This window comes from Mesoplodon bidens, assembly GCF_964165515.1.
Source record: "Mesoplodon bidens genome assembly, chromosome: 1".
NCBI lineage: Eukaryota > Metazoa > Chordata > Mammalia > Artiodactyla > Ziphiidae > Mesoplodon > Mesoplodon bidens.
The window spans coordinates 189,115,766-189,141,628 of NC_138176.1; the positions used below are offsets into that span (position 1 = coordinate 189,115,766).

The 25,863-nt window shown below is 39.9% G+C and overlaps 1 protein-coding gene across 1 annotated transcript in view; it reads right to left on the bottom strand.

Annotated features, from left to right (window-relative positions):
- Positions 1-5,136: 5,136 nt before the first annotated feature.
- Positions 5,137-25,863, bottom strand: part of TMEM150C (transmembrane protein 150C) — a 98,539-nt gene continuing 77,812 nt past the window's right edge. The window contains exons 2-8 of the mRNA XM_081239974.1: positions 22,580-22,669; positions 21,271-21,324; positions 21,108-21,140; positions 20,575-20,642; positions 13,580-13,707; positions 10,003-10,180; positions 5,137-7,424 (exon numbers count right to left, since the gene is read on the bottom strand). Coding sequence (XP_081096100.1) covers positions 7,216-7,424; positions 10,003-10,180; positions 13,580-13,707; positions 20,575-20,642; positions 21,108-21,140; positions 21,271-21,324; positions 22,580-22,659 — 750 coding nt within the window. The 5' untranslated portion in view covers positions 22,660-22,669 and the 3' untranslated portion in view covers positions 5,137-7,215. The remainder of the gene's footprint in view (positions 7,425-10,002; positions 10,181-13,579; positions 13,708-20,574; positions 20,643-21,107; positions 21,141-21,270; positions 21,325-22,579; positions 22,670-25,863) is intronic.

Sequence of the window (25,863 nt, forward strand, 5' to 3'; positions counted from 1 at the left end):
TGACTGTTAAATAAATCCCTTAGTTCTACTTTCTACAAAAATATTCATTCAATAACTTACACCATTTTCTTTATCCTAATCCAAACAGTATTTGTAAGGAGAGTTTTTGACGAGTTAAATTTAAAAAATTTGAGTATGACCTGCAGAGTCATCTCAGCTTCCTGTCTTAAAACCATGAAATAGATGCACTTTTCCTGAGGTAAGGACCCAGTTACCCAAAAATAACGATTTTATTTTTGAAGCTCCATGAGAGAAAATCAGGTACTGACACAGAGTTTGCATAAGGATTATCATAGGTCCTAGTTAGACTTGGGTATTTAACGTGTACTAGTTGCTGCAAACATCATAAGAAAAAACCCTTGTTTTAATCTAGAATTTCCTCCTTAAGCCCCAGAAAGCTGTTTGCTATGAGAAGCGGGGGACAGTTGCATCCTCTGAAATCTGACCCTATTACCATTGTTTCTAAGTGCCTTGAACACTGAGCAGCTCATATTTAAGAGACTAAATTTAAAAAAAAAAAGAAAGAAAAGAAAAACAGGGGGATAGTAGCTACCAGTCATTCATTTATTTTAAAAAATATTTACCAAAGTCAGAAAGAGAAAAACAAATACCGTACGCTAACACATATATATGGCATCTAAAAAAAAAAAAAAAAAAGGTTCTGAAGAACCTAGGGGCAGGGGCAGGACAGGAATAAAGACGCAGATGTAGAGAATGGACTTGAGGACACGGGGAGGGGGAAGGGTAAGCTGGGGCGAAGTGAGAGAGTGGTATGGTCTTATATATACACTACCAAATGTAAAACAAATAGCTAGTGGGAAGCAGTCGCATAGCACAGGGAGATCAGCTCGGTGCTTTTTGACCACCTAGAGGGGTGGGATAGGGAGAGTGGGAGGGAGACACAAGAGGGAGGAGATATGGGGATATATGTATACATATAGCTGATTCACTTTGTTATAAAGCAGAAACTAACACACCATTGTAAAGCAATTATACTCCAATAAAGGTGTTAAAAAAATTTACTAAGCACTTAACTAAGCACTGTTCTAGGTGCCAGGTATATGGCAGACAAAAATCCCTGCCCTCGTGGAGCTTGCACTTTAGGGGTAGTGAGGATGAGATAATAAGTAAAAGGTGTAAGAGAGTGTTACGTTATGTCAGACTTTTAAGTAATCACAGGACCGTGTTTTTTTTTAATTATTTATTTTTGGCTGCCTTGAGTCTTTGTTGCTGTGCGCAGACTCTCTAGTTGTGGTGAGCAGGGGCTACTCTTCGTTGCGGTGCTCGGGCTTCTCACTGCAGTGGTTTCTCTTGTTGTGGAGCACGGGCTCTAGGCGCACGGGCTTCAGTAGTTGTGGCAGGCGGCCTCAGTAGTTGTGGCTTGTGGGCTCTACAGCACAGGCTCAGTAGTTGTGGTGCATGGGCTTGGTTGCTTTGCGTGGGATCTTCCCGGACCAGCGCTTGAACCCATGTCCCCTGCATTAGCAGGTGGATTCTTAACCACTGCGCCACCAGGGAAGCCCAGGACCATGTTTTTAAAAATGCTATGGAGCAAAATAAAGCTGGAAAGAGTGACAGTGTTGGGATGGGCTTGAGGGGGGTGAATTTTAGAGGCCAAGGAGGCCTTAGTGAGAAGGTAACACTTGAGTAGGTGAAGAAGGTGAGAGATTTAAATATCTGGGGGAAGATTGTCCAAGCCAGATGTTTTAGCAAGTGCAAAAGTCCTGAGGTCAGAGCATGGCTGGCTGTTGGAGGAACACAAGGAGGCAGAGGGAGTGGACCAGGCGAAATGAAAGGTGGAGAGGCAGGTCCTATTGGGGCTTGTAGGGCGTTTTAGTCAACGGGGTTTTTTAGTAGGAGTACAAGAGAAGCCATTGGAGGATTTTAACCAGAGGAGTGATGATCTGAGATCATTGTGACTGCTGTGTTGAGGACAGTCTGAAGGGAGCAAACGAAAAAGCAGAGAAAGTAGTTTCTGTAGGCTATTATAAAAGTCCAGGAGAGATGGAAATGGCTTAGATTAGATGGTAGCAGTGGACAAATTCTATTATAATTTGAAGATAGAGCAAACCAAATTTGCTGACATGTGGGTGGGGTGTGAGAGAAAGAAGAGAGAAGGATTACTTCAAGGTTTCTGTCTGGTAACTGAAAGATGAGTTGTCCTTAACTTAGATGGGAAGACTCCTGGAGGAGTGAGTTTAAAGAGATCAGATCAGGACTGTTAAACTTCAGGTGCCCTTCAAGGGGAGATGTCACAACGGTAGTTGAATATACAGGTCTGGCATTTAGGATAGAGGTCTGGGCTGCAGAAGTTGGGAGAGGTCAGCATATGACAACTGTTCAAACTAGAAGACTATATGAGGTCACCAAGAGAGTGAGTGTAGATAGGAAGGAAGAGTTCCAAGGCCTGAGCCATGGGGGACTTCAACATTCAAAGATGTCAGGGAGAAGAAGGCCCAGCAAAGGAGACTGAGGAGAGGACAGAAGCAGGAGGAAAACTAAACGAGCCTGGTGTTCTGGAAGCCACGTGAAGAAAATGTTTACGCAGGTAGGTGATCCAGTTGTGAAGTGTTGCTAGGTAAGGTATGGAAAGAATGAACTGTGTATATAACATGACAAGGTCTTTGGAGAACTTGAGTAGAGCAGGTCCAGTGAAGTGGTACAAGCAAGACTGGAGTGGGTTCAAGAAAGAATTGATCCTACTGTATAGCACAAGGAACATATTCAATATCCTGTGATAAACCATAATGGAAAAGAATATGAAAAACATATATATGTATAACTGAGTCACTTTGCTGTACAGCAGAAATTAACACAACATTGTAAATCAACTATACTTCAACAAAATTTTTTAAAATTTTTTGAAAGAATTGGGGGCTTCCCTGATGACGCAGTGGTTGAGAACCCGCCTGCCAATGCAGGGGATACAGGTTTGAGCCCTGGTCCGGGAAGATCCCACATGCCGCGGAGCAATTAAGCCTGTGCACCACGAATGCTGAGCCTGCGCTCTGGAGCCCGCGAGCCACAACTACTGAGCCTGTGCGCCTAGAGCCCATGCTCCACAACAAGAGAAGCCACTGCAATGAGAAGCCCGCGCACCACAATGAAGAGTAGCCCCCGCTTGCTGCAACTAGAGAAAGTCTGTGCGCAGCAACAAAGACCCAATGCAACCAAAAAAATAACAAATAAATAAGTAAATAAATTTTTTAAAAAAGAAGAAAGAATTGGGAGACAGGGGCTGGAGAGAGCAAATATGGACTTTTTTTTTTAAGATAGGAGAAATAAAACAATAGTTATGCTAATGGAAAGATCTTTGCTTTTCCAGTGAGGAACCTAGCTTTCTTACCCATCCTCCCTTCCTTGGACTTCAGATTTGCATATTTGCTGTTTCTTGGAACCCTCACTTTGAGGAATGTTAATAGGGAATCTGAACTGATATGGAACTGAGGATTGTGAAAATCAACTTATTTCATATGTGGAATTCTCTTTCCCCAACTTCCCACTACTTTGGGGGACAAAATACATGTGGCCAGGAGTCCACTTACTGTGGCCAGTAAGTTACTAGGCTGTTCACAAATGTTTCTCCCATTCTGGGCACATGGCAGGAGAGCCACTCTAGGGTATGGCCATGTGGTTTTGTTTGTCACTTCATAGCAGCTTTAAGACCAGTGAGCAGTCTCCTACATTGCCTTGGCTGACAGCAACTGTGGAAGCAGTGTTAAGACAAAGCATCTACCAGCCAGGGTCTGAGTCATAGTGATGAGCAGAGCCCCTTTGCTAACCCGGGATAGACACCTAGTATGAGTAATAAACTTTAGTTTCATTAGTTTTATTTTGGGATAGCAAAACCCAATCCATCCCGACACAATGCCTAAGGACCAAAATAAACAGTGATGTACCAGTCTCCACAATAACCAGCAGAATGCAAATTTCAGGGTACGCAAGTTTTACTTTCCCATACCAGGGGCAAAGAAAACCCAATAAATAACACAGGTAATAAAACTTGACCTCACTGTCAGTTCTCCATTAAATCAAAAACTATTGAACCTTGAAAATGTTAACATTGTTCGTAAAATATTTCTCTCCTAACCAGGAAGGCAACTTTTCTTCAAGAGACTCAGCTGGACTACCAGAAACATAGTGTGGTATATTTACTATTTTGTTCTCTGGGTCGTCTGCGTTAGCTCCTCCAGGAATGCTCACTCCAAATGCAGATTCCCTGATCTTGTCCTCCTAGATGAATGCTGTGGTCCTTAACTCCTAGGAGGTTCTGTAATCTTGATCTTCATGTACCTGTGTGGTCTAATACAAAAATTTATTTGGTCTTTGTCTTCCGGTTCCTGCCAAGAGCTGCTAAAACTCGGAATTTTCTGAGTGATAGGAATGGCTTTTGTTTTTTGTAATGAGCCCCTTTGATCACACTTGAGTTTATGCTAATGAGATCACTAAGGGTGAGGCCACTAGATGGCCTCAGGATGGAGCTGGTCACCAGAAAGACCAAGTGGCTAGACCTCCTGACTGACCTCCAGGCATGGGTGGCAGAGGGGGCTGGAGAGGAAGCTCTATAAACTTAGCAATAGTGAGATTCAGAGAGCTTCTGTGTTGGTGAGCACATTGAACCCCGGGAGGATGCTGTGCCCCTGCATCCCTCCCCTTCCTTGCCCCATGCATCTCTTCCATTTGGCTGCTCTCAAGTTATATCTTTTATAGTAAACCAGAAAATGGAAGTAAAGTGTTTTCCCAAGTTCTGCGAGCTGTTCTAGGAAATTATTGAACCCAGAAGGGAAGGGAATTCTGGGAACCCTCCAATTTTATGACCAGGTTGGACCGAAGTGTGGGTAATCTGGGGACATGATACTTGCGACTGGCATTTGAAGCGAGGGAGGTCTTGTGGGACCAAGCCTTTAAACCCGTGGGGTCTGAGGATAACTTTGGGTAGTGTCAGAATTGAACTGAATTGTAGGACACCCAGTTGGTGTCCAGAGAATCAGAGAATTGGTTGTTAGTGTTGGAAAACACCTAGAAATATGCTGCCAATGTCACACTGAAGTTTTCAACATAATGTCTGAGTCAGTTTACACATGCTTTAATATTAGAGAAGAAACGTTCTTGTAAGAGACAAAAGAAAAATCACAATTCTGCACAAAAGAATTTTATTTAGTGGTCAGATCCTGATGAATAATGCCAGTCATTGCTTGATTCTGTTAAAATGCGCTATTAGATATACTCTTAAGAAAGTGTATGGTGCATCACCAAAAGCTATTTAATTTGGATTGTGTAGAGTAAAAGAAAACTTCATAAATCTTTGTTCTCTGATAAAATTTTTAAAATATAAAAATGAAAAAAAAAACCCAAAAGCAGTATTCAAAAATAATAAATGTTACCTTGGACTATTTACAGTAAGATGACTTTCTAATAGGAGAACACTCTCTGCTTGTCTCTTTTTCTCACATTTTACTTGTCCCTTAGAGGTGTTCTGCCTCCCCCATCTAACCCTTACTCGTGACTTCTTCCATTCCTATTTTGCATGAAATAGTCATCTTCCATTCTCTCACACAACTTTGAGTCTTTCTCTGATACTCCTTTCTCCTACTGTAAATTAGCAGTAATTCTATTCAACAGATGTTTGTTGAGCACCTAATATGTGCCAGGCACTGTGCTAAGAGGTGGGGATAAATACAGAGATGAAAAGTCATTGAACCCCCTCCTCAAGAAGCTCAGAGTTTGGGTTGGATTAAAAAAAACGTTTTTCACATTATATTCCATGAAATCCCAAGCCCCTATGAAGTAAGTTTGGGGATTTCTTGAAACAAAGTGCACTCACGGAGGGTCTATCAGCTTGGCCCACTCCAATGCATTTTGACTTAGAATTCTGCCCTTTTTTATGAAGCACAACCTCTAAAGCCCAGGAATAGAGTTTGAGTTCTAAACTCTTCGCAACTGGGAAATACATTAGGTGTTGTAGGGGACAAACTGAACCAATTTGTTTTTTGGGGAGGGTAACCTTTTAATTGGCTTCTACAAATTCTGAGTATGAAAAGCCCTTAACCCCCCGCCCCCCAAAATACTAAGTTTGAGCAATAGATACATATTAAGAAACTCCTCCTTGATTTCGATTTACAACATGATCCTCTGAAACTCCTCTCTTTTACAAATGTCCAGCAGGAGCTCTTTTTATTACCTCCACACGTATTTCTTTGTGCTTTTCTGTGAACATTTTCTTAGCTTCAGACATAAAAGCAGCAAATTAAGCCTGCAGGTGACCTTTCTTCTTTTTTCTTTTATCATGTTGAACCCCAAACAAGCTCAGTTCTTGCGTTTGGCCTACATCTTCTCTGTCCGCGAGGCCTCAAGAGAACCATGGTAGTTACTTAAAAAAAAAAAAAAACAAAAGAAAACAAAGCAAACTATGAAATAGAAAATAAAAACTGAACATAGCATACTATGGAAGCAAAACTGAAACCACACCCTCACTGCCCCCATCTGTCTATGGCAGACCATGGCCCTACAAATATTCACATTTGGAAATATTTTCTCAGTCACAGTAAAGTCCAAATCATGGTGATGGGCTTCCCCCTCACAGCTCGTAGCATATTCCTTTTGTCGAATCTGCTTAGCCAACCACTGAATGATGATGAAGGGAGTTTTTGTGGGAAAGTTCTATCCTTGATCCAACATCATCCACAGGTTACACGGGGTCACATCTCTGTACAGTTTCCATCCAACCAAATGATACTCTGTCCATTCAAGAGCCCTAGTGCCAGATTCACAATGTTCTCACGAGCTGGTTCCAAGCCCTCTGGATCTGAAGGCAACTTTGGGACTTGGCATTATTCCCATGTTACATTTGGCCTGCCCAGAGCAGGGTGATCAGGATGTCTGGAATACATGAAGAGGACAAGAAGAGCAGGGGGTGTTGGGAGAGAGGGGGAAAGAGAGGTGATCATGCACAAGCTTCTTGCTCTCTCGTGCATTATATTTTCAGTGTTAACAGCATGTATTTCGACACATAGGGCTTGTGCTTTTTTGTTAAATAACTCGCCCTGAAACGCTCGTTTGGCAAACATGGCCATGAATGTGTGTGTGTGTGTGTGTGTGCGCGTGCACGTGCCTGTGTTTACGATGGGTCATGAGGTTGTGTGTCAAATCCTGTGGGTGTGCCTAGGCCCCTCCCCTGTGCTACGCCCACCTCACCAGCAAGGAAAAACTCATGGGTTACACCTGGTCGGTTTGATATTCAGAAGCTTCAGACAGGCTTTCTGAGAAGCTTAGGAAAGTCTCCTGGTATTCGGAACATACAATCTCGTAACGATAATGCCGGAACTCCACAGCAAAGGTGCCAAAGTAAGACAGGAAGCACATGACCAGGCCCCACTGGACCCTGGCTGCATACAGGTGGATGCCTTGGGCCATGAGGATGAAGTCTGGGGAGAAGTAGTCAAGGCAAGTTCCTCCATCGGCCACATTAAGACGGGGCTGTTTTCTGGGCAGAGATAGGTTACAGGAAAAGCCTGGCTCTCCCCCCGACTAGCAGAAGAGCTTCACAGAGCCAGCTAAACATCATCTACATAAATAATACAAGGCAACATTATTGAGCCCTTACCTTGTGCCAGACATGCTTCTAGGTGCTTTCATGGAAAACCTAACTTATTCATCACAACATCCTGCTATCAGCAGTTCGCTTAAAATAGGGAAACGGAGGCCAAATGGGTTACACGGGTATTAACTGGTGGAACTGGGATTCAAACACAAGCACTCTGACTCCCTGGCCATGCATTTGACCACTATACTCTATGGCTGCCTAATAAACTGTGAGACTAGCTAAAGAATTACAATTACAAAGTAACTAGTTGGCCAGAAAAATAACGCTGTATTTTTAAAAGACACTGCAAATGACGATGGAACAATGTGAACGCATCAAATAGCTAACTACCTCCATATAAGCTGTGTTTGTCTCTGCAGTGCTACTACTAAGGTCTAAGTGGCCCCTCTTCTCTCTAGTTTTCACTGTTGCCTTTCAGACAATATTCTATAGGCTGGTTTCATTCCCGGTGTTGCATTTAAACTTGTGCCCAAATGAAAGCAGGCAATTAAAAAACCAAAGAACAGATGATTCATCTATGCCTGACTATACACAGAGTGTATGTATGTGTACACACACACACACACACACATCAGTATATATGAAGGTAGGAGCTGGGGAGGAGAAAGGTTCATAACGTTCTATAGTGAAAAGCTATGAGGCCAAGGACTAAATAAGGTTATTTAGAAAAACCAGAAGTGTTCCCTTAGAATTAGTTCTACCTTCAGAACTTAGCCTTAAAATCTTGGGAAATTTTCAGAGAGTGAAAAAGTCTGTGACAACTACTTCAGCCAAACTTCACTCTCCTGACTAGGCCTGGATTCATTCACCTGGGAACCACGAAATGGTTCCAAGTCTTCAGAAATATCATGGATCAGAATTGTTTGGTATAAGCTCAGAACTCAGAATGATTTAAAATGTGTACATACTCTTCTGACTGAGGGTTCAAAATGTTGCCAAAGCAATATTAACTTATAGGGGAGGGATACATCTTCAAATCTCGCACTGGCAGAATTCTGACCCGTTTACTCAAAAAATATTTTATCAGGTTGCTAGTAATAAGGAAGTTTTTTGGCTTGAATTTCAAGTCCTTGAACGTTCTCAATCTAATGTGACTTAAGAAAACCGCTAAAATGACTGAATGGCAGTTTGTGAGGGAAGAAGAAATAAATGGCTCCAAATACTCCACTAACGAACATCTCCAAACGCTAAACGTTTTTGTATTTTAAAGCCACTCTAAGGAGGGATGGCATAGTGGTTACGAGTATAAGAACTAAGCCTGAGTTTAGAACAAATCGACACATACCATGTGTGATCTTGGGTAATTAACCTCCGTTTTTCACTGTTCTTACTTGTTACGTGAGGATTAAAAGGGTTGACACATTTAAAGTGCTTAGAATACTGCCTAGCACATTATAAGTACCCAGTAAATATTGGCTATTACATTGATTATTGTAACTGTGTTAGCTATACAGTTTGCCGTCTAGGAACTCCCTTCTTCTCCAGTTTCCAGAGGACCTAATGGAGTGAACACTTAGGATTGAGTGACTGATCTGATTGGTGGGGTCATTACTGGCTGACTTCCACTGGGCCCTGCTATAGTAGGTGGGGTCACTGTGCTCCACCATAGACCAGTCCCTCTGCGATCTGTTTGGGCTTCAGCTGAGTGTAGTGCTCTCCTCTGCCTTTCCCTGATTTCTCTGCTTCTTACTGGGTGGATAGATTGAATTCCAGGGTGTGAGATAGGAGGCCTGCACGATTTTCCTTTCCAAGTTTACTAGGAATAAAGGCTGATTTCTTCATCCCCATCTGGCTCCGTGTGACTGTTCTCCATTGGTTCAAACTGAGAGGGAGGAAGGGAAATAAATAGCACCTCAAAATTATTTGTTTAGGACAACAGTACATGCAGTGGTAATTGAGTTCTTGAATTTCTTTTCCAGAAAAGCTCACTTGTTTTCCTGAAAGATATAAATGTATTTTTGTCCCTAGAAATTCATTTTAGAGTTAATAGATTAAATGAAATAACAGAGCCACTAATAAAGTCGAAAATGAAAAGAATTTTTCAAGATGGAAGGAAAAAAACCCCACAATTCTCTTTTGGTTATGCATTCTGTGTTTTTCACCAAAGGAAACTTTACATCAAAAGGAGAATGCATGGCACCATTCCTACAGATTGAAACAGTTTTGAGAAGGCAGAGCTTGTTTTATCTTTAGCTCTCCATCTCCTCTTTGGCATGAAAAATAGGTCTGAAAGTTTTCATTTTTACACCCATTTATTTTTCTTTTTTGTCTAATATTCTGAGTTGATCCGACAATATATCCTAACCAACTGAGAATGGCAATCTTCTCATCTTCTACATGGACAACTTATCTGTGTTTTAATCTCACTGGCAAAGAACGTTTTCACATTCAAAGGATACAGAGGACCACACAGAGAGTGACAGATGCTGAGAGAATAACTCGTGGAATTCCAACTTTCCGTCCTTCGTTCTTGATGTTTACTTTGAGTGTCAATGCAGCCTGGATCCAGCAGGTCAACGTGCCAAATCCAAAAGTCAAGGAAGTTCCGACATTATGGATTTCTTCATCATTTGTGAGCTAAGGGATGAACAGATAATGACCTGTGGAGGCCCATTTAGAAAATACACACAAGCCAATGGAATACTTGAAGGAGAAAAAAATAGGTAAAGAGATGTCCCAATAATGGGATGATAGGTTGTAGAAAGAGTAGAATCCTTCATCTCCACTGGCTCTTTGTGTCTATTCTCCATTGGTTCCAACTCTGAAGGGAAGAAGAGAAATGAATAGTATGCCCACACCTCAAAACGTTTGTTTGGAAGAACCATACAGGCAGTGGTAATGTATTCTTTGAATTTATTTTCCAGAAAAGCTTTGTAGAAAAGTAAAAGAAAAAAGCAGGAGAGTTACACAAAAAAAGAGAAATGTCAAAGTTTCTACAGACATAAACCCCAAACTCTGTTTTCTAGACTAAGAAATGAGACCAGAATCCGGCTGTGTTATTTACTGATTGAGGATGGTCAATTCTAAGCAGGTCAAGATTTCACTGGCCTGGACAACTAATAACACTTGAGCTGTTCTTTACTCTTATAAAACTGGCCAGTCTATGTAATGTGGCCAATTCATTGTTAATGGGCTTTTGTTTTGTTTTCCTATTAAAATAAGAAAACTGCACTTATGAGCTTTTGCCATATCTGGAGACCCATTAAAGGGCAACAGTGTTTGAAGATTCCTGGTCAAGGCTTTTATACAGTTAATAGGTTAAAGGAGACCCATCTGGGTTATTTCAATTGGGGGTTAGAGATGTAAACTGCCCAAATCATTACCCACAGGTTTAAAAAATATATCTGTCACTTAAAACACCTTTATTAATTGCATATATTTTAAACTACACATATAGTACCCCACATATACAGGAAACATACAGGAAATAAAATCTACTGTTGAAAGATGGCTTTAAAAACATGGTGAAAATATCTTTTGAATCGCCATTGCCTTCAGGTGTTTTATTGTTTAGCGTTGCTATGAATAATGGTTGTATCAAATCAATATTACTTTCCCTTTACAATTTTTTTCTATTGTTTTGGCTGTAGGACTTTTTTCTTCTTTGAAGAAGCCATTTTCCCCCCTCACAGTTCAAAACATATTTTTGAAACATTTTATTTTATTTTATTGTTATTTATTTATTTTTTGGCTGCACAGCATGTGGGATCTTAGTTCCCTGACCAGGGATCGAACCCACACCCCTGCATTGGAAGCGTGGAGTCTAAACAACTGGACTGCCAGGGAAGTCCTGAAACACTTTAAGTAATGATTCCCCAAGTCAAATTTTACTTCTAGGAAATTGGTTTTCCATGCTCTACATAGTCTGTTCATTTATTTTTTAATTCCAAGTTTAAAAATAGATGATACAGGGCTTCCCTGGTGGCACAGTGGTTGAGAGTCCGCCTGCCGATGTAGGGGACACGGATTCATGCCCCGGTCTGGGAAGATCCCACATGCCGTGGAGCGGCTAGGCCCGTGAGCCATGGCCGCTGAGCCTGCGCATCCGGAGCCTGTGCTCCGCAACGGGAGAGGCCACAACAGTGAGAGGCCCGTGCACCGCAAAAAATAAATAAATAAATTAATTAATTAAAATAATAAAAATAAAAAATATTTTTTAAAATTGTAAAAAGAGTATAGATTGAAAAGTCTGTCTCTTATCTCATATACTAGCCACCTGGCTTCTCCACAGGCAACTAATGTGTTATTTGTTTCCTGTGTAATCTCTGTAGATATTCCAGAAAATGTTCTTCATATATAGCGTCATCATTTACAGTTTTGAATATCTCTGGTTCACCCAAACAACCCAATCACTGGGATTCTTCGGGGAACTTTAGTGAAAAACAAAATGTCTACTCAGTAACTTCCATCTAAGACCTGGTTGAGAGAAATGATAGTTACTGAGCATTTTACAACATGCCAGTCCCAGTAGCACAGATGGATAAGTGGAGGAAAGACTACCACCAAAATCTCAATAAAAAATGATCTGTGCCCTAACATTTTGGAGCTTAACAGATAAACTCTCAAATATTCTCCTGATAATTCATCCTCCTAGCCAATAGGTTCTAAGAATGCAGCTTTCTCATTATCTAGGTTGATATGGAATGAGATCTAGAATAGTTAGAGGAATGGGTGGGATTGCCTGCCTATCTGTCAGACAGCCCATTAAGTAAAAAATACTTATTAAGGACTTCCCTGGTGGCACAGTGGTTAAGAATCCATCTGCCAATGCAGGGGACACAGGTTTAAGCCCTGGTCTGGGAAGATCCCACATGCCGCGGGGCAACTAAGCCCGCGTGCCACAACTACTGAAGCCTGCGCGCCTAGAGCCCATGCTCTGCAACAAGAGACGACACCGCAATGAGAGGCCCGCGCACCGCAACAAAGAATAGCCCCTACTCGCCGCAACTAGAGAAAGCTTGTGCGTGGCAACGAAGACCCAGTGCAGCCACAAAAATAAAAATAAATAAAATAAATAAATTTATTTATTTAAAAAATACTTATTGAGTTGCTACTGTGTGCCAGGGGACATCTTGGGGAATGAGTTATCCTAACTTAATGAATTATCAGCACTGAGGGTCAAGGACGAGAGACAGTCTTAGAAAATCCACTACTGTATTTTCAGTAAGAACATTCCTAAACACTCACTAAAATGCTGAGTGTCTGGAATGCCTGCACCATTTGGATTTCACTCAACAGACGGGGGAGAAGTGTCAGGATTGGTGTTTGACTGCAAGGAGGAAGTTTCTAGCAGCAGTATATCGCAGAGGCCGGAGGATGCTGGGGAGGGAATGGAGGCAGGGAAAACAGAAAACTACTGTAACTGGGCAGGGTCTCCATGTCTATTTTACAAATGAAGTCATTTAGGTCAAGAGTTGTGTGAGGGTATTGGCAAGGGAAATTATGCTTAAGTGACCTTGGGTTTCTATATCTCTGGGAAGAAGACTGAGGGTTAGTACCTCTTTATACAAGTCACAGGTGTTCTAGAGGAATTCTGGGTTTTCAAACTGACTCCCATGTGAGCTTGCTAATCTAAAATGCAAGGTTTCATCCAATAAGGATGTTCAATGTTTAATTACAGAAAGGCAATGATCCTATTAATTTTCTAGAAAGGTACATTAGAATACAATTTGTTATGAAAAAAAGTATACAGTGGTTTGAAAGGCCTATTTTAGTAGATACATTTCCCAATAGCTGTGCTGTATTTCCAATGCATAGGGAGGAATTTCTCATGTTTAATTCAGACTTACGTAGGCTAGGCTCAAAGAACAGATGGGCTGACTGCTGGAGAACCTGTGCATATCAGGAACCACTGTTAGCATTTTTTTTAAAGATTCATGGAGAATTCTATGGGCCACATAGTGACTATACCTCAGTGGCTGTGATCACCATATAGGTGAAGTGTGAGATGGAGGTGAAAAAGGCCAAATGAAGTACCTGAAAATTACCAAGTAAGGTCATTCCAAAGGAAGCCAGACAGAGCGCCACCAATCCACTAATATTCAGCCACGGATTTAAAACCTTTGGTTTCAGTTGTATGAAGCGCAGAACAGCTACCACCAGAGCTGGGAATAAAACAAAATGTTATAAAGGAAAAAAGTTATATCACACAGTCAGACTAGGAAGCAGCGTTCTAAAGCCACAATGTGCAGAAGTAAACTTTTTGCTACAGTACACCTTTAAATCTCTAAAACGACAGATGCATTTTTAAAAGAAATTTTCCATGCGATGTTTCTGATTACTGAGATGTTTTATTCTAGCTAACCTGGGGAAAGCAGAGAGGAATTGAAGCAGCGTGCTATATGTTATTTGGGTGAAGCAAGATGATAGACTGGTAACAACTAGTGTTGTTCTCAGAGTTTTCAAAAACAAGGTCAGCACAAGACAAACTGGCTTAGGAGAACATCACAGAGGCTTGGCATACAACAGATCAGACACAGAGAGACAGCCCGTGGCACGGGAATTCACTGATTCAATCAGCCTTTAGTTTAGAACCGTGTTAGAACAGATAGGGCAAGAAAACACGGGGAAGAAGACAAGGTTACCAATCTAGACAAACCTGCTGGTCCCTGTGCCAGAAATCATCCTTGGGGATAGGAAGGAAGATAAAGGCACATGTACAAATCCCTTTATTACTGGTTTATTCCCTCTCCCTTCTGATTCTACCTGCAGGTGTTCATTGTCAAAGGACAAAGACAGCTCATCCAAATTAGAGCAGTTACAGCAATAAAATCATGGAATCTGTATTTTAATATAGCAGATTTGGGGGTTTGGTATGTACTGAAAATCATATTGATTATATTAATTATTCTCAATTCTTCAAATGATGTTAATTACTTATTTTAAAATCCCACGCTTTTGAATCAAATTGTCATTGGAGAATCTGCAGAGAGAAAAAGGAAGTTACTTAGATTTCAAATCTGACTTCTAATAGTAACCTTGAGGCCAGTCCATACTCAAGTGACTAATCTAAGAATCCCCTTTTATTAATTGCTTAGTGGAGGGATATTTTCATATTCATACAAAAAGCTGTGAGAGGTCAGTCTACAAATGATTTTTAAAAAGCACTTGCAATTAATATGTTATATCTAATATAAAGAAATGCACTTACTACTTCCTAAGGCAATTTATTTTGACACTAAGGTTTAGCGGGGAAGACAGTTAGGAATTCAAGAATCATCCTATTTATACAGCAATTAGTAGGTAATTATTTGCTATAAGTCTGCCTTGATTTCAGGCCATTATTAGTAGCCATTAACAAAGAAACCCGTTCACAAGTTTGCATTTCCCGAGTTTGCATTTCCCAAGTATGACAAATTTCATAGTTTCAAGCTACAAAGTTAGTTCAGTGAGTTGACTTTCAGTTCCAAGTACCTCTGGTCAGAGTGGTATACAACTTGGTTAATAGTTGGATTTTGGAAACAAAATAGAAATAAACTGCAATCTATGAAATCTTAAATTGTTTGGATCTGATTTAGCTTTTAGTATATTTATGTTAAAGCTAATGCCCATGATTCATCATCAAATTAATAGATTATACTTGTGTTGATAGTAGTTCTTTAACATCTTTATTGGAGAATAATTGCTTTACATTGTTGTGTTGGTTTCTGCTGTATAACAAAGTGAATCAGCTATACATGTACATATATCCTCATATCTCCTCCCTCTTGCATCTCCCTCCCATCCTCTCTATCCCACCCCTCTAGGTGGTCACAAAACTCCTAGCTGATCTCCCTGTGCTATGCGGCTGCTTCCCACTAGCTATCTATTTTACATTTGGTAGTGTATATATGTCCATGCCACTCTCTCACTTCGTCCCAGCTTACCCTTCCCCCTCCCCGTGTCCTCAAGTCCATTCTCTACATCTGCGTCTTTATTCCTGTCCTGCCCCTAGGTTCTTCAGAACCATTTTTTTGATAATAGTTTTTCAACCTAATGGTTTGAGGGATCCAGTTAGGAGTTATCATATTATCAGAAGTCTATTAATGTTGACAATAACTATCCTAGAGGATGAAAAAATAAGCACAATTTCTAATACTTTGGGGATATGAATAGGAGGAAGAAGTGGGGAGACAAGAAATTCAGCATAAGCGCCCTGACACAAAGTGATCTTCAGATAAAGAAGCCATTAGATTTAGACCAGAAATCTCCACACAAGGCACCAGGGGAGACATTTGCTAATTAATTGTGTGTGGATATTAGTCAGTACATAATGACAGAATACCGAGGCAGCACATTTAATTTCTTTTAAAAACGACTAGTGGAGAGCATGACTCTGGGAACTTTCTGGTTGTCATCCAGTTTGGAGGGCTAGGATGGTGCTGGAACTCTGGCTGAAGCCCTAACCCACTGCCAAAGCAGACACCGAAATGGCTCTTCACATTGACCATCCAGGTAGTTTGTGCCCCTCTACCCAAAGGGACACAGTTAGTGCCACTGTCTGTGTTACTCATTTCTCACCAGTGAACTCTGGACGTCTACCATTCTCCTGGCTCCAGCATTGCTAGCCTTCTCACTTGTAATATGGATGGTAAATCACTTCATCAAGAACAGATGATGACATTAAGCAGGAAACAGAAACCTCCCTGAAGACAGGAATCAACCCAACATTCCCAACTTCCAGAACAGCATTCCAAACACCACACTTGGCCCTTTTAACCTATTAACTCCATTATTAATCAGCTGAGACTAGGCCTAATTTCTTTCCAAAATAGGGTCTAGTTGAAATTTTACGGTTGTGGAAATAATAAAGCTTCTGATCCATTAACAGTTTTATTAACAGGTTTAAATACAGACAGATTCAGACTATCTGTTATGAAGTCCATTTACAACCAAGTAATGATTTAATTAGACCTTATTGAAAAAGTTTTCTTGGGCAGTAGGGCAATTTCAAAGCTATCTTTATATATGTCAACCAATTTTTACCACATTAACATTCTGCTCAATAGATATATTTTTTGTTTCATTTAAAAATTTAAACTTTTACTTACAGTTTTAGAAAAGATTTTTAAAACCCACCCTTTTGTTGTTTTTGATATTTCCAACAGTCCTTTGCTATACAAGTGTCCCTTATTGAATTTATCTGCCTGTTAAAAAATATAAATATTAGAGTAATTCCTTATTTTCTTTGTTAAATTCTTTTATTTTGAAGCTGATTGGGTTTTTAAAGTTCAAACTCAAAACATCAGCTCTTCACTGCAGTTCTAGACTGGTGTCTGGCCAAATTCTTTTTCATTTCGTTTAGTTTTACTGTTTATGCATCAATAATTCTTATTTATGACAGCAGTAGAACATGACAATCAATATGTTTTGGCTGAAGGAGGGAAAGACGCCGCTATTAGGTGACCAAAATCATTCACCTATTAGTTTATCCTCACAACCTCTCCAGGGCAGAAAATAATATTCTTTTTAAGAAATGTGTCTTGGTCTCCAAAGAAGACATACAGATGGCCGAGGCACATGAAAAGCTGCTCAACATCACTAATTATTAGAGAAATGCAAATCAAAACCACAGTGAGGTATCACCTCACACCAGTTAGAATGGGCATCATCAGAAAATCTACAAACAACAAATGCTGGAGAGGGTGTGCAGAAAAGGGAACCTTCCTGCATTATTGGTGGGAATGTAAATTGATACAGCCACTATGGAGAACAGTTTGGAGGTTCCTTAAAAAACTAAAGACAGAATTACCATATGACCCAGCAGTCCCACTACTGGGCATATACCCTGAGAAAACCATAATTCAAAAAGACACACGCACCCCAATGTTCACTGCAGCACTATTTACAATGGCCAGGTCATGGAAGCAACCTAAATGCTCATCGACAGATGAATGGATAAAGAAGATGTGGTACATGTATACAATGGAATAGTACTCAGCCATAAAAAGCAACAAAACTGGGTCATTTGTAGAGACGTGGATAGATCTGGAGACTGTCACACAGAGTGAAGTAAGTCAGAAAGGGAAAAACAAATATCGTATATTAATGCATATATGTGGAATCTGGAAAAATGGTACAGATGAACCAGTTTGCAAGGCAGAAATAGAGACACAGATGTAGAGAACAAACGTATGGACACCAAGGGGGGAAAGTGGTGTGGTGGTGGTGGTGGGATGAATTGGGAGATTGGGATTGACATGTATACACTAATATGTATCAAATGGATAGCTAATAACAACCTGCTGTATAAAGAGAAATAAACAAACAAATAAATAAATAAAATTTAGGAAGTTAAAAAAAAAAAAGAAATTACCCAGCCCATAAAAACTAACCACCCTGTAACCTGGGGCCTTTTGACTTCTGAGATGGCCCACACTCTGTCTGTGGAGTGTGCTTCTCTCTAAATAAATCCACTTCTTACCTAAAAAAAAAAAAATTGTCTTAGGTCTTTACACCCCATCCCCCAGGAGAAATGAAAGTGTGAATTCAGGACAAAAAGCATAACTAATTCTATAAGGAAATCACTGAGCATTTGAACTTTGATTAGTCCATCAAAAAGATATAAGGTCTTTGCTAACTGATTTTAATAAATGCTACACCAACTCATTTGTAGGTTATAAATTATAATCTATACAGCTGCCAACAAGCAGTGATTTATAGCTGGTCTATGTTGTTTTTTACAGTCAGTGATGTTGTCTAAAGCAACAGTCTGAGGTCTAAGAGGGATAGGCCTGGGGAGACAAAAGCAACCACAGTTTAGAGCAAGAATCATTAGTAAACTGATTCTTTTTCATTCCCAGATAAATAATTGTTGGTTCACTCCCACTGAACACTAATCTTAATCAGTTCTGTGTCTACCAGATGGCACTAAAAATGATGAAAGATAATAAAGTATAAATATTGGATGCTGTAATACCTTAGAGCAAAAGCTAGTAAAAACTTAATTGCTTCTTGGTGGAGCAGGGGAGGACTGGAGAGTCAGATAATGATGAATGTCATCTGCAAGAGGGGAACTTGTTTTCATGACTGTGTTTTTGGAAATGCTTTTATAATGAGTTAATCATCAGCTTTATAACTGGATAAATTTGTGAGCTGTGCAAACTGGCATATTTTAGGTTTTACACTAAAGACTATTGGGACATATCAATTTGTCTTAAGAATATAAAGGATAATATATTGTTTCCAACATGTTCATTGGTTTCTTTAAAGCCCAGTGGAGGACAGACAGCCTGTGACAGCTTCCTCATAAAGGCAGTCTCCTGTGTATCATGATTAGAAGAGGTAGTATTTGCAAAGCACTTAGCATTGTGCCTGGAATATTAAGTGACTGTCATCAATTATTGTTATTATTGTGCTCCATGGGGATGATCATATGAGTCTGAACCAACCTGCAGGCCTATGTGGTGTGATGGCAGATGGGCTGGGAAGGGTCCCTGACCCTCCAAGTCCAGATTCATCCTTGGGACTTTGTGTTCTATTAAATGCAAATATCTCCTTAGAGGTCATTTATGCCTTAGCTTGAATATGTTTATTAGAGCTCTTTAGAAGAGTAGTGTCAAGACTAGGAAAAAAGAGTGAGTCTACAGCTCCTGGCAACTTTGAGGCTAAAGGCAGTGAGGACAAAACTGGACCCACTAGCAGTTCCCCTGGTGCCTCACAGGGAACATTCTCCATGTTTCTCACATTATCAGCCTTCTGAACCAACTAAGATTCTGCCTGTGTTGCATGTTGGACCAACCGTCTCCCTTGATTTTCCAGGGAATTCTACAGGTCTTCCCTTTTCCTACAGCAAACATTAAAAGGGAACATGTAAGAGTGAATAGAAATTTCTTTGTGGGGCGTTTATAAATAGATGAAATAACAGGGCACCTCTCTGGGGGACAGGTGCCAATACTCCCTTGGTAATAACATCATCATTCTCTCTTACTTGGAGTGAAAGTCTCACTATGCAAAAGAACCACTTCCAGAAAACCACTGTTGAAAAATTTAGCTGTCACTGGCCGACCCAACAATATGCCAGTGGTGGGTAGCTGGTTGACCCTTTGAAAGACAACGAGGAGTCCTGGCCTGGAGGAAATGGGCTATAAGGTCAATTTGGAGGAAGACAGAGAGCATGGGTGGTTCCCACGATCCCCAGGGAACAGTACAAAGGGGACAGGATATTAAATGAGGGCCTTGGTCCCTAAAGGAAAAGTGGGGAATTGGGGCCAGACATGAGTACAAAAGGTTTCTTTCTTTCTTTTTTAACCTACATTTCCATTTGCCAGCTTGATATGTGTATAGGCACAGGGGAGAGCATCACCCTAATGTTAAGGCTGACCTTTAGATTTAAAGACAATATCTACACACATCAATATTTATCATAGAGCCTAAGCATTTTTTCATCTTGCCAGTGAAGGAAAAAATAAGGCATTCTTTTTTTTTTTTTTTTTTTTTTTTTTTTTTTTTTTGCGGTAGGCGGGCCTCTCACTGTTGTGGCCTCTCCCCTTGCAGAGCACAGGCTCCGGATGCGCAGGCTCAGCAGCCATGGCTCACGGGCCTAGCCGCTCTGCGGCATGTGGGATCTTCCCAGACCGGGGCACGAACCCGTGTCCCCTGCATCGGCAGGCGGACTCTCAACCACTGCGCCACCAGGGAAGCCCTAAGGCATTCTTTTTAAAGCAAACATATTGCACAATATTACATTCTCATGCAGGATTTTATGGCCCATGAAATATATCATTTCATGCAGCAAAAGAAATAAAGTCAAGAATTGGCTGAAATGATTAAAGATGGTAAAAGGAAAAGAAAACGTAAGGTAAGCAGGTGAATGTAAAAGGACTCATGAGAAAAAAAGACCCTCAAAACAAAAAGCCCTCTTCAGCATATTGACATGATATGATACCGAATTATCAACTAAGCCCACCATGCTTTTGATATGGGTTTGGGAGAATTTAAAATAAAAAAGAAACATACCAAATCACATAAAGCATTCTTTATGTTCTTCTTACCTAGGAATGCTGCCATGTTCATAACTTGACTAAACACACAGCTTGCAGGAGGTTCATCACCTGCAATACTTGAAAAACAGGAAGTGTTTTATTATTACTGTAGTAAAATCGATAACTCTCCACCATTGACTGAATGTCTGTGTCCCCTAAAAATTCATATGCTGAAATCCTAACCCCCAATATGATGGCATTAGGAGGTGGGGCCTTTGGGAGGTGATTAGATCATGAGGGTGGAGCCCTGGTGAATGGGATTAGTGCCCTTATAAAAGGGACCCTAGAGAGTTCTCTTGCCCTCTTTCTGCCATGTGAGGACACAATGAGAGGATGGCAGTCTGCAACCTGGAAGAAGGCTCTCATCAGAACCTGACCATGCCGGCACCCTGATCTTGGACTTCCAGCCTCTAGAGATGTGATAAATAAGTTTCTCATGTTTATAAGCCACCCAGTCTATGCTACTTTGTCCTAGTAGCCAGAACTAATACACCCTAAACTTTCCTAAGATCCAACAGATCAGAAGAGAATTATCAAGTTACCTTATATATGGTGCATGCTTCACACCAGGTTTCCTGGATAACAAAAGAAAACCCAGAAGCTCAGGTTAAAGCATGGTCACTTGTGCATAGTTTAACTTCATCAGTGGCAAAGTTTTTGTTAAACCTACTGATGAACAAAGAATTACCCAGAGATAAATTTTACCTTTCAGCTGAGTTTAATGGGAAAATTTTGTCATCTTCCACAGCTATAAAGTATCTATGAAGAAAAAACAAAAAAATTTATAAAACAAAGAGATGTAAAAAAACCCAAGAATCATTTGTTTCCCAGTTTTATTGGACTAACCACATTAAATCATATTCATTTTTTTCTAACTGGGAAAATGTTGTTTTACTGCAATGCTTTACCTATAGCTCACCTAGCCCTCTGAACCATAAATGTCATTAATAGTATTTCTTTAATTTTCAAAAGAAAATTAATGGCAATTAATTAATGGCAATCATAATAATCTGGAAACTGGGAAGCAAAGAAGTAAGACCATACAACTTTGGGCAAACTAAAATTAGGATTCAAAGTTTCTAATTTCTCAGGAATACGTGTCCACCTTTCTTAATGAACTGCAAGGAACTAAAATAATTTTCTAGAAGTAAACAGTACTCGAAATAAGCAAGTGTGGGAATGTTTTGTGGTAAGCAAGACTTCTAATGTAATGATACCCATTTTATAAACGTACCAGACCCAGTCACACACACCAAAAACCTGGACTATGAACGGGACTGTGAATGGAATCTTTATAGCATGTTAGTGTCAAATTAGCAAATCTTGCAAATAATGAGTCCACATCACCAGTATTCTTCACCATCTGCTTTGCATAATTTATTACTTGCTCTTATCATTTACTTTGGGTGAAAGAAGAAGGGAAGGGAAATGGGGAATTTAGCATGATTGAATTAGTAAACATTATTTTAAAGTATTTACAAATACATTCATATGAATATGGACAGTTGTCCCTCTATATCTGTGGGGGATTGGTCCCAGGACCAGCAGTGGACACCAGATTCTGTGGATAATCAAGTCCCATAGTCAGCTCTACATCCAAGGGTCCATATCCTCGAACTCAACCAACAATGGACCATATAGTACTATAGTATTTATTGAAAAAAAATCCACATATAAGTGGGCCCTCGCAGTTCAAACTTCTGTTGTTCAAGGGTCAGCTGTAACCTATGCATATCCTCCTGTATACTTTCATCTCTAAGTTATTTATAATACCTAATAAAATATAAATAGTTGTAAATGCAATGTAAATGCTATGTAAATAGTTGCCAGTGAGCAGCAAATTCAAGTTTTGCCTTTTGGAACTTTCTGGAATTTTTTTTCCTGAATAATTTTGATCTGCAGTTGGTTGACTCCAAGGATGTGCAGTCTGCAGATACAAAGGGGCAACCATACTATCAACACTTGACATTTTTATCTACATTGCACCTGAGTCCTTAAATAAGAGAATACTCACACTATCCACAATCCAGCTGAAGTAAACAAGGTAAATACAAGGGGTAAAAACATCCATATGCTGCATTTCTTCCCATCCATGCCTGTACCCCTGAAATAAAATGAACAGGTGTTAATAACAAAGGCAAAATTTGATCTCACTCTTTCAAGATGGAATGGAAGTTTACTTTAACCTAAAAAAGTGTATTTTATGAATCCATGATTCAAATCAGTGTCATTACTGTTACCTACACAGGTAGGAAATCCCTTGAGGAAGTAACATGGAAGACTGTTTTCTATCATTAGTTTAAATATTCCAGAGTTTTAGTTGAGAACTGATGGAAAATTTCTCCTTAAGACGTGTATCATTATACAAGCACCTGTGTATTTAAGAAAAGACCAGAGAGATTGGTTTAGGACTTTCAGGAGAAAAGCTAGATATCAAAGGCACACTCCAACCTACTTTTAGTGCTATTATTAACATTTATGGATTATGGATCTATGGATCTGGCATGTACCTATGTCTACAGCTTGGCAGACAAGAGTGTGAGAAACAAATGATTACTAAACAAATTAGCAGTGCAGGAAGAAATGACAAATGATTTGGAAATCTGAACTTTCCTCATGACATGTTATAGAGCAACAATCCCAGAAGACTCTAAAGACGAATGCTCTAGAAAACAATGTATTGTGTATAACTTTAAATTCGCTCCAACCAACACAATCAAAAAGGATACAGATGTCAGGCATTTTGTATACTATATTTTAAAAGAAAAACATATAAATAAAAAGTTCTCCACAAAAATGAAGTGAAAACCAGAAGCTTCAGAAGTGTCTGTGAAAAGTTATTGGTACAGAACAGAAAGAAACAACTAATTATCACTTTCCTTCTTTTCCCAAAGCCATCAGACAAAATCTATTTGAGACTCTGGATGCCAACAATCCTTAAGGCAAAAGAAAAAATCTGTTTCAAGAAAATAAAGTGCCCTAGAGACTTCTGCAGGTGACCTGACAAAGAGAAGGGTAAAGTGATTAAATGGCAACTCTAAGGAAATATCACTGCTCATTATTTGGGGTTTTACAATTAACTGCAAAAAGTCACTTACTGGGTTTGAACCAGTGCTGCCACATTTCTGAGCACCTCTGCAATATCTGCTTTCATGTGCTGAGACTCCCTGGCCCTTCCCAGTGTTGAGAACAGAGAGAGAACACAGCCTTCCAGGCTGGTAATCTGTGAGGTCTCAGGAAGGTCTTAGTTCCCAGAACTGACCTACCTGATTAGGTAGATCTTTCAGATCAGGGGACAGACAACTTGACCTAATAATGTGTCTTTGAACAGACATGCTGTAGTGTAAACACCTACTTGGGTAGGTGTGTTAAATAAATTACAGAATCTAGGAGTCGAAACACATTAGAGCTACTTTCAATCAATTTACTTCAGTCTAATCCAATCTGATCCAGTTCACAGGTATTGACAACCTACTTGTGCCAGGTACTATACCAGGCAGTGGAAATACTGAGGTCTAATGAGTATAATTCTTTATATGTAATAGTCTATGCAATATATAAAAGCTATTATCTGAGCCAGTGGTGCATGGCTGCCCAGTTTATACGATGTCGAAATGATGAACATTTTAAACATATACAATATGACTTTTCAGTGTCTATTCATTTATTTATGTCCAGAAAATTGTGAGCTCATAATAAAGCTATCAATAATGCTAACAAAAATAATTCCACCAGTAGCCAAGATGCAGAGGGAGTACAGAAAATAGGGATGGTAACGGAGCATGTAAACCAATTTTTCTGGATCTGCCCCTGAAATAGGGCGCTCTGACAAGATGAGTACAGCCAAAAGGGATACACTGGAGTAAGAGTTAGGGGACCTAGTTCTCAACTGTCACCTTGCCTATAACTGACTCCGTAAGCCTGAGCCAGTTACTTAAATCAGCAACACCATTTCCCCATCTTGCCGCATGAAGACTGAATTCTAAGAGAGGGAGAAAGGCATCAAAGACTGAAGACTCACAGGGTGGTGGTACCTTGGAAGTTAACCCATGTTCAGTATCTTAAATTTTTACAGTAACAGAATGCTCCCATATACCCAGAGTAATCAGCTGCAGAAGAACTCATGCCTATGAACCATTTTCACACTAGGCTGGTGAGTAAATCACAGTGTCAACTTACTGATATACAGTGAAAAACACAACTGCCAAAAGGCTAAATATTCACATGGGCTTCCCTTTTAGGAATGTCTATATGGAAGATCAAAATTTTGAAGCAGGAAGTTAGAGTGAAGAGAGTTAATGAGATAATTCTAAGACCAAGGCATCAAGCACAATAGCTTTGTGTACTAATTTCCTTTACAGAGAGGCAGTATGGAGGACTGGAAATGGTATGGCCAGGCATAGGACTGAAGCCCAGTTCTGCCACTCACTAGCTGTCTGATCTCTGGCAAGTTATTTCATCTCTTAAGCCTTAGTTTAATGATGGAGATAACTTCTATTTTGTAGAGTTGTGCTGAGGATTAATGACAAGGCAGGTAAAGTACCTCACACATAAACACATGTTCTGTAAGTGGCATCCCTGCCAACTCTTAACTGCCAAGCAGATCAATACACCTGTTAGGTACAAGGACAGGGCCTCACGACAGCTTAACACTTTCTTCTCTGGGGTCCTGGTTTTCTAGAACAAGGCAGACTCCCTTCCTGATAGTATTAATAATAGTTTCTTTCTTCAGATGACGCTCCAAAAAATTAATTAATACCTTTTTCTTAAACATGTATTGAAGGCCCACCTTCTTAAGTTTCTACCCTCTGGTTATCATTAAGTATGCATTGCTTTTCTTATTTTGTTTTGGAAGCAGCTAAGGTGGCTAATGGCTACTCTCCTAAATTGTTTTATTTTTACTAGTTAAATTCTCATAGGGAAAACTTATATCCAAATTATGAGAAAACCATACTGTATCCCTTGCCTAATGATAGATGAAATTTCCCTTTTTTAACCTAAAAGGATGCTTTGGGAGGTGATAAGAATAAGTCTATGGATAATTGTATTATTTAGCTTCTAATGGAACTATTTTGGTGCTTCCTCAGGAAGTTTACATTGGTTATGCTTTTTTTTTTTCCCCTTAGAGAAAACTGCAAATTCATGGGCAGTTGTAAGAAAGAAAACAGAGAGATCCTGTACATCCTTCACTCTTTCTTCCCATCCTGTATAACCACAGTACAATATCAACACCAAGATACTGACATTGATGTAATCCTTTCACTTTATTCAGATTCCACCAGCTTTACATGCTCTCCT